Source organism: Eriocheir sinensis, chromosome 57, assembly GCF_024679095.1.
Source record: "Eriocheir sinensis breed Jianghai 21 chromosome 57, ASM2467909v1, whole genome shotgun sequence".
Lineage (NCBI taxonomy): Eukaryota > Metazoa > Arthropoda > Malacostraca > Decapoda > Varunidae > Eriocheir > Eriocheir sinensis.
Genome location: NC_066565.1, coordinates 4,616,299 through 4,623,798, shown reverse-complemented (window position 1 = coordinate 4,623,798; position 7,500 = coordinate 4,616,299). Strand labels below are relative to the sequence as shown.

Sequence of the window (7,500 nt, the reverse complement as noted above, 5' to 3'; positions counted from 1 at the left end):
GTGTGTGTGTAATTCTAAACATGTATTTCTTTCTGTGTATGTTCAGCTTGTGGACACCTACACTCACAACCCCCACTCTGTTACTCCCTACACCTACACTACTACCCCCCCCCCCCCATTACTCCCTTCCCACAGTGCCCCCCCCATTTGAGAAGTATTGTTGGCATGGGGACGAGTTTGTCAGAATGTGCCACGCTCATAATCATTACCAGTTTTAACCCGGTAGCAGCGACGGGCCAAATTTGTGGCTTTACCGTGTAGCAGCGACGGGCCAAATCTGTGGCTTTACCGTGTAGCAGCGACGGGCCAAATCTGTGGCTTTACCGTGTAGCAGCGACGGGCCAAATCTGTGGCTTTACCGTGTAGCAGCCAGGCCAAATTGTGGCTTTACCGTAGCAGCGACGGGCCAAATTTGTGGCTTTACCGTGTAGCAGTGACGGGCCAAATTTGTGGCTTTACCGTGTAGCAGTGACAGGCCAAATTTGTGGCTTTACCGTGTAGCAGTGACAGGCCAAATTTGTGGCTTTACCGTGTAGCAGTGACGGGCCAAATTTGTGGCTTTACCGTGTAGCAGCGATGGGCCAAATTTGTGGCTTTACCGTGTAGCAGTGACGTGCCAAATTTTTGCCATGATATAAACCCCCCAAAATAGATGATGCATAAACTGATCACAAATGCTTTGATATATATTATGAAATGGTTTGTGTGAGTGATGATTTTTTCTCATTTTTCTTGCTTAGAGGGACCATTAAGAAACACGATCCCCGCTGCTTCTGGGTTAATCATGCTTCCTCTCTCTCTCTTCTTTTAATGGTAAACTCACCTTTTTCAATCCTTCCTTGTATGATAAAAAGCATTCAGGTCAAGTAGATGTTTTTTATATTCTCTCAATTTTTTTTTTTTTTTTTTTTTTTTTTGTTTGTGTGTGTGTGTGTCACTGACCTTCTTATCAAATGTTTGCTTGTTATTGGTACAGGGGTGTGTGTGTGTGTGTGTGTGTGTGTGTGTGTGTGTGTGTGTGTTTACCCCTTCACACTGTTCCCATTAGATAAAAGAATAAGAGTCAGGTACAAAAGGTTAAGATTAAGGACTCTCTCTCTCTCTCTCTCTCTCTCTCTCTCTCTCTCTCTCTCTCTCTCTCTCTCTCTCTCTCTCTCTCTCTCTCTCTCTCTCTCTCGCACTCTAATTTCACTACGCAAACTAAAAAAAAAGCAAAACATGAAAGAAAACAACTCTCTCTCTCTCTCTCTCTCTCTCTCTCTAATTTCACTACGCAAACTTAAAAAAAGCAAAACATGAAAGAAAACAACTCTCTCTCTCTCTCTCTCTCTCTCTCTCTCTCTCTCTCTCTCTCTCTCTCTCTCTCTCTCTCTCTCTCTCTCTCTCTCTCTCTCTCTCTCTCTCTCTCTCTCTCTCTCTCTCTCTCTCTCTCTCTCTCTCTCTCTCTCTCCCCCCTTTTATCCCCTTCCTTTCCATCATTTTACCAAGCCACATTTTCTTTCTTCCTTCCTTCCTTCCTTCCTTCCATCCACTCTCCTCCCCCCTCTCTCGCTCCCCCTCTCTCCCAGGTGATAACAAAGCTCGTAGATATGATAACACTTTTTCTGTCTGCCTGCCTTGTTTGTCCAGTCTGCTCCACAAGACTTTTTATCCTCCTCCTGCCCAGGCCGCTCCCTCCCTCCGTGTCAATGCTCCTCCTCTTATCAGCCTCCTCATCTTCCTATCAGTCAAGTTGCTTCCACAGACACATACGTACCAGTTTTTGTCAATGTCGTGTTAGTGGTTATTAAGGGAATGGAGATATGAAGAGGGGAAGAGAAGAGGAAGGAAGGAAGGAAGGTAGAGGAAAAAGAGAGAAAGGAGGAAGGGGGAAAATGAGAGAGGATGAAAGAAGGAATAAGAATAGAAGAGAAAAGGAAGAAGGGAAAGAAGGCAGAAGCTATTAAAGGAACCAAGAAACAAAGAAAGGAATAGAAAAGGAAGGAAGGAAAGGAGGAAGGGGGAAAATGAGAGAGAGAGAGAAAGAAAGAAGAAAGGGAAGATGGAATAAGAATAGAAGATAAAAGGAAGGAAGGAAAGAAGGCAGAAGCTATTAAAGGAACCAAGAAACAAAGAATGGAATAGAAGAGAAAAGGAAGGAAAGGAGGAAGGGGGAAAATGAGAGAGGGAGAGAAAGAAAGAAGAAAGGGAAGAAGGAATAAGAATAGAAGATAAAAGGAAGGAAGGAAAGAAGGCAGAAGGTATTAAAGGAACCAAGAAACAAAGAAAGGAATAGAAGAGGAAGGAAGGAAAGGAGGAAGGGGGAAAATGAGAGAGGGAGAGAGAGAGAAAGAAGAAAGGGAATAAGGAATAAGAATAGAAGATAAAAGGAAGGAAGGAAAGAAGACAAAGGCTATTAAAGAAACCAAGAAACAAAGAAAAGGAATAGAAGAGGAAGGAAGGAAAGAAGGAAGGGGGAAAATGAGAGAGAGAGAGAAAGAAAGAAGAAAGGGAAGATGGAATAAGAATAGAAAATAAAAGGAAGGAAGGAAAGAACGCAGAAGGTATTAAAGGAACCAAGAAAAGGAATAGAAGAGAAAAGGAAGGAAGGAAGGAAGGGGGAAAATGAGAGAGGGAGAGAAAGAAAGAAGAAAGGGAAGAAGGAATAAGAATAGAAGATAAAAGGAAGGAAGGAAAGAAGGCAGAAGGTATTAAAGGAACCAAGAAACAAAGAAAGGAATAGAAAAGGAAGGAAGGAAGGAAGGAAGGGGGAAAATGAGAGAGGGAGAGAAAGAAAGAAGAAAGGGAAGATGGAATAAGAATAGAAGATAAAAGGAAGGAAGGAAAGAAGACAAAAGCTATTAAAGAAACCAAGAAACAAAGAATGGAATAGAAAAGGAAGGAAGGAAAGGGGAAAATGAGAGAGGGAGAGAGAGAAAGAAGAAAGGGAAGAAGGAATAAGAATAGAAGATAAAAGGAAGGAAGGAAAGAAGACAGAAGGTATTAAAGGAACCAAGAAAAGGAATAGAAAAGGAAGGAAGAAAAGAAGAGAGGAAGACAGGGCAGAAGGCATAGGTTAGGTTTTCATGTTTTTTTCTCCGGTGATGTTGTAATAGAATTTGTGTTGACGTTTACCTCCATTTTTAGGATAATTACATAGTGTACCGTATGAGTGAAGTGTGTGCAATCATCGGCTTGGGGCGACGGCAGCACCATGGTCGTGTATCCCAGAGACAGCCGCAGATAACTTGAACTCGATGGAAAGGACAGATTTGACTTGAGTGTCGCTGCTTGTATAGCCAATATGGTCCATTAGAAGGGTTGGATTTTCACACAGTTCAAGTTGACATATTAGACTCATTTGTATTACTACTGATTAAGTCCTATGGCTGGTTTTACTCTCTTCTATTTGTGGGATGAAGTTACGTAGTTAGAAGTGTTAGATTTTTACACAGAGTTTCTCATCTGTAAATAGTGATATAAACTGCTCCCTTTTAATCTCACTCCTTCTTTTTTCTACTTGGAGTTATGTAGTTAGTTTAGAAGTGCTGAAGCACACACAGGCAAATAATTATTACTCATTTGTATTACTGTATTTTATAGTATTTGATCTGTTTTATAGCTGTTTTTCTCTGATTTCATTATCATGGGATATTAGTTTTAGTTAGAAGTGCTGGATTTTCACACACAGGCAACAAATTATTACAGACTCATTCGTATTAGTATTGATTAAATCCTATAGCTGTTTTTTCTCTCTGCTTCTGTGTGTGGGATGAAGTTATGCAGTTGGAAGTGTTACATTCCCACACACACACACACATGCACACACATACACACACAGTTAAAAAAAAAAAAAAAAACAACTCAATTTATTATTAGTATTGATTAAGTTAGTTAGAGTTAGTTTTCTCATCCATAAATAAAATATGACTCCCCCACACACACACTTCTAACCACACCTTCCAAAAACGTATCACAAAAAACAACTCAGCCACATAAGTGTTAACAAAGGCTAGTACGATGTCTATTGCTTTATCAGGCATTGCACGGGTTATCTGTGTGTGTGTGTGTGTGTGTGTGTGTGTGTTTATTTACCTAGTATTTACCCAGTTGTGAAATACAGGAAAAGAACCGTACTAGGCTCGTGCTGTCCCGTCTCCAGAACGCTTATTATCCAGTTTGGCTTTAAATTCATGAATCGTTTTTGCACACACAGTCTCCTCGTCAAGTCCGTTCCATGTTGTTATGCTTCTGTATGGAAAACTGTATTTCTTGATGTCTCTCCTACAGTTGCTCTTCTTCAATTTCTTACCATTGCCTCGTGTGTGTGTGTGTGTGTGTGTGTGTGTGTGTGAAGGAAGCAGCTCAAGAGTAATATTAAAAAAAGAAGCCTACCAAATATTGCTCCTATGAAAGAGAGTAGAGATAATTGGTTCAAAGAGAGGTTAGTTGTGTGTGTGTGTGTGTGTGTGTGGATGGACAAGTTTATGTATCAGTATGTAATTGTATGTATGATGTAGCCTATGTAGTATATGTGTTTGTACATATACCCCCACCGCTCACCTTCTCCCTCACCCCCATACCAGGTAGAACAGCAACATCCCGTGGGCAAGGTTCGCATCGCTGTGGGCTACGGTGCGTGTCGAGATGTGTTCGTGCAGGGCGGGCAGCTGCTGGGTCCCCTCGCGCCCCCCTCGGCTGCCGCCCACCACACTCGCATCACCTCCCTCAAGGATCTGAAGGAGGTGTACGCGTTCTTCTTCGCGGCGGGATCTGCAGCGGAGTGAGTATTGGGGTGTATGGGATGGCGTGTGGGGGCTAGCATAAGGGGTGTTGGCCGTGGGTGTGGGTTGATGTAAGTATAAATACCTTAACCTGTCCGCTGCGATTGGCACGGATTTGGCTTTCACTAGTACCCTGGTAACATACACTCCCAGGTCTTTCTCTGCCTCTGTGGTGGATAGTGGAGTGTTTCCCATGTGGTATTGGTGTGCTGGATATCCCTTCACTGGTAGCCTGGTAACATACACTCCCAGGTCTTTCTCTGCCTCTGTGGTGGATAGTGGAGTGTTTCCCATGTGGTATTGGTGTGCTGGATATCCCTTCACTGGTAGCCTGGTAACATACACTCCCAGGTCTTTCTCTGCCTCTGTGGTGGATAGTGGAGTGTTTCCCATGTGGTATTGGTGTGCTGGATATCCCTTCACTGGTAGCCTGGTAACACTCCCAGGTCTTTCTCTGCCTCTGTGGTGGATAGTGGAGTGTTTCCCATGTGGTATTGGTGTGCTGGATATCCCTTCACTGGTAGCCTGATGTGGTATTGGTGTGCTGGATATCCCTTCACTGGTAGCCTGATACACTCCCAGGTCTTTCTCTGCCTCTGTGGTGGATAGTGGAGTGTTTCCCATGTGGTATTGGTGTGCTGGATATCCCTTCACTGGTAGCCTGGTAACATACACTCCCAGGTCTTTCTCTGCCTCTGTGGTGGATAGTGGAGTGTTTCCCATGTGGTATTGGTGTGCTGGATATCCCTTCACTGGTAGCCTGGTAACATACACTCCCAGGTCTTTCTCTGCCTCTGTGGTGGATAGTGGAGTGTTTCCCATGTGGTATTGGTGTGCTGGATATCCCTTCACTGGTAGCCTGGTAACATACACTCCCAGGTCTTTCTCTGCCTCTGTGGTGGATAGTGGAGTGTTTCCCATGTGGTATTGGTGTGCTGGATATCCCTTCACTGGTAGCCTGGTAACATACACTCCCAGGTCTTTCTCTGCCTCTGTGGTGGATAGTGGAGTGTTTCCCATGTGGTATTGGTGTGCTGGATATCCCTTCACTGGTAGCCTGGTAACATACACACTCCCAGGTCTTTCTCTGCCTCTGTGGTGGATAGTGGAGTGTTTCCCATGTGGTATTGGTGTGCTGGATATCCCTTCACTGGTAGCCTGGTAACATACACTCCCAGGTCTTTCTCTGCCTCTGTGGTGGATAGTGGAGTGTTTCCCATGTGGTATTGGTGTGCTGGATATCCCTTCACTGGTAGCCTGGTAACATACACTCCCAGGTCTTTCTCTGCCTCTGTGGTGGATAGTGGAGTGTTTCCCATGTGGTATTGGTGTGCTGGATATCCCTTCACTGGTAGCCTGGTAACATACACTCCCAGGTCTTTCTCTGCCTCTGTGGTGGATAGTGGAGTGTTTCCCATGTGGTATTGGTGTGCTGGATATCCCTTCACTGGTAGCCTGGTAACATACACTCCCAGGTCTTTCTCTGCCTCTGTGGTGGATAGTGGAGTGTTTCCCATGTGGTATTGGTGTGCTGGATATCCCTTCACTGGTAGCCTGGTAACATACACTCCCAGGTCTTTCTCTGCCTCTGTGGTGGATAGTGGAGTGTTTCCCATGTGGTATTGGTGTGCTGGATATCCCTTCACTGGTAGCCTGGTAATATACACTCCCAGGTCTTTCTCTGCCTCTGTGGTGGATAGTGGAGTGTTTCCCATGTGGTATTGGTGTGCTGGATATCCCTTCACTGGTAGCCTGGTAACATACACTCCCAGGTCTTTCTCTGCCTCTGTGGTGGATAGTGGAGTGTTTCCCATGTGGTATTGGTGTGCTGGATATCCCTTCACTGGTAGCCTGGTAACATACACTCCCAGGTCTTTCTCTGCCTCTGTGGTGGATAGTGGAGTGTTTCCCATGTGGTATTGGTGTGCTGGATATCCCTTCACTGGTAGCCTGGTAACACTCCCAGGTCTTTCTCTGCCTCTGTGGTGGATAGTGGAGTGTTTCCCATGTGGTATTGGTGTGCTGGATATCCCTTCACTGGTAGCCTGGTAATATACACTCCCAGGTCTTTCTCTGCCTCTGTGGTGGATAGTGGAGTGTTTCCCATGTGGTATTGGTGTGCTGGATATCCCTTCACTGGTAGCCTGGTAATATACACTCCCAGGTCTTTCTCTGCCTCTGTGGTGGATAGTGGAGTGTTTCCCATGTGGTATTGGTGTGCTGGATATCCCTTCACTGGTAGCCTGGTAACATACACTCCCAGGTCTTTCTCTGCCTCTGTGGTGGATAGTGGAGTGTTTCCCATGTGGTGGTGTGCTGGTTATCCCTTCACTGGTAGCCTGGTAACACACTCCCAGGTCTTTCTCTGCCTCTGTGGTGGATAGTGGAGTGTTTCCCATGTGGTATTGGTGTGCTGGATATCCCTTCACTGGTAGCCTGGTAACATACACTCCCAGGTCTTTCTCTGCCTCTGTGGTGGATAGTGGTGTTTCCCATGTGGTATTGGTGTGCTGGATATCCCTTCACTGGTAGCCTGGTAACATACACTCCCAGGTCTTTCTCTGCCTCTGTGGTGGATAGTGGAGTGTTTCCCATGTGGTATTGGTGTGCTGGATATCCCCTCCCAAGGTGCAGGACTATACATTTTTCTTCACTGAATTGTAGCAGCCACTTTTTGATCCATTCCCGTAGCTTGGTGATGTCTTCTTGTAGGAAATCCACAGACGAGGGGTTAATT

General features: G+C 45.0%; 2 protein-coding genes across 13 annotated transcripts in view; both read left to right on the top strand.

The window, feature by feature from the left end:
* Nucleotides 1-7,500, top strand: part of LOC126984660 (ADP-dependent glucokinase-like) — a 29,004-nt gene that overhangs the window by 7,535 nt on the left and 13,969 nt on the right. For all 3 annotated transcript variants that reach the window (XR_007737294.1, XR_007737295.1, XM_050838517.1), the window contains exon 2: nucleotides 4,566-4,762. Coding sequence is in view for 1 of the 3 variants with exons in the window: in XM_050838517.1 (XP_050694474.1) it covers nucleotides 4,566-4,762 (197 nt within the window). In the remaining 2 variants the exon portion in view is untranslated. The remainder of the gene's footprint in view (nucleotides 1-4,565; nucleotides 4,763-7,500) is intronic.
* Nucleotides 5,320-7,500, top strand: part of LOC126984661 (uncharacterized) — a 2,501-nt gene continuing 320 nt past the window's right edge. The window contains exons 1-3 of one of the 10 annotated variants that reach the window (XR_007737297.1): nucleotides 5,320-6,139; nucleotides 6,730-7,026; nucleotides 7,121-7,500. The exon at nucleotides 7,121-7,500 is cut by the window's right edge and continues 227 nt beyond it. Coding sequence is in view for 8 of the 10 variants with exons in the window: in XM_050838518.1 (XP_050694475.1) it covers nucleotides 5,883-6,634; nucleotides 6,730-7,026; nucleotides 7,121-7,295 (1,224 nt within the window). In the remaining 2 variants the exon portion in view is untranslated. Of the gene's footprint in view, nucleotides 6,635-6,729; nucleotides 7,027-7,120 lie in introns of all 10 variants that reach the window. The other 9 variants (XR_007737296.1, XM_050838523.1, XM_050838520.1 and 6 more) reach the window with 9 other exon arrangements.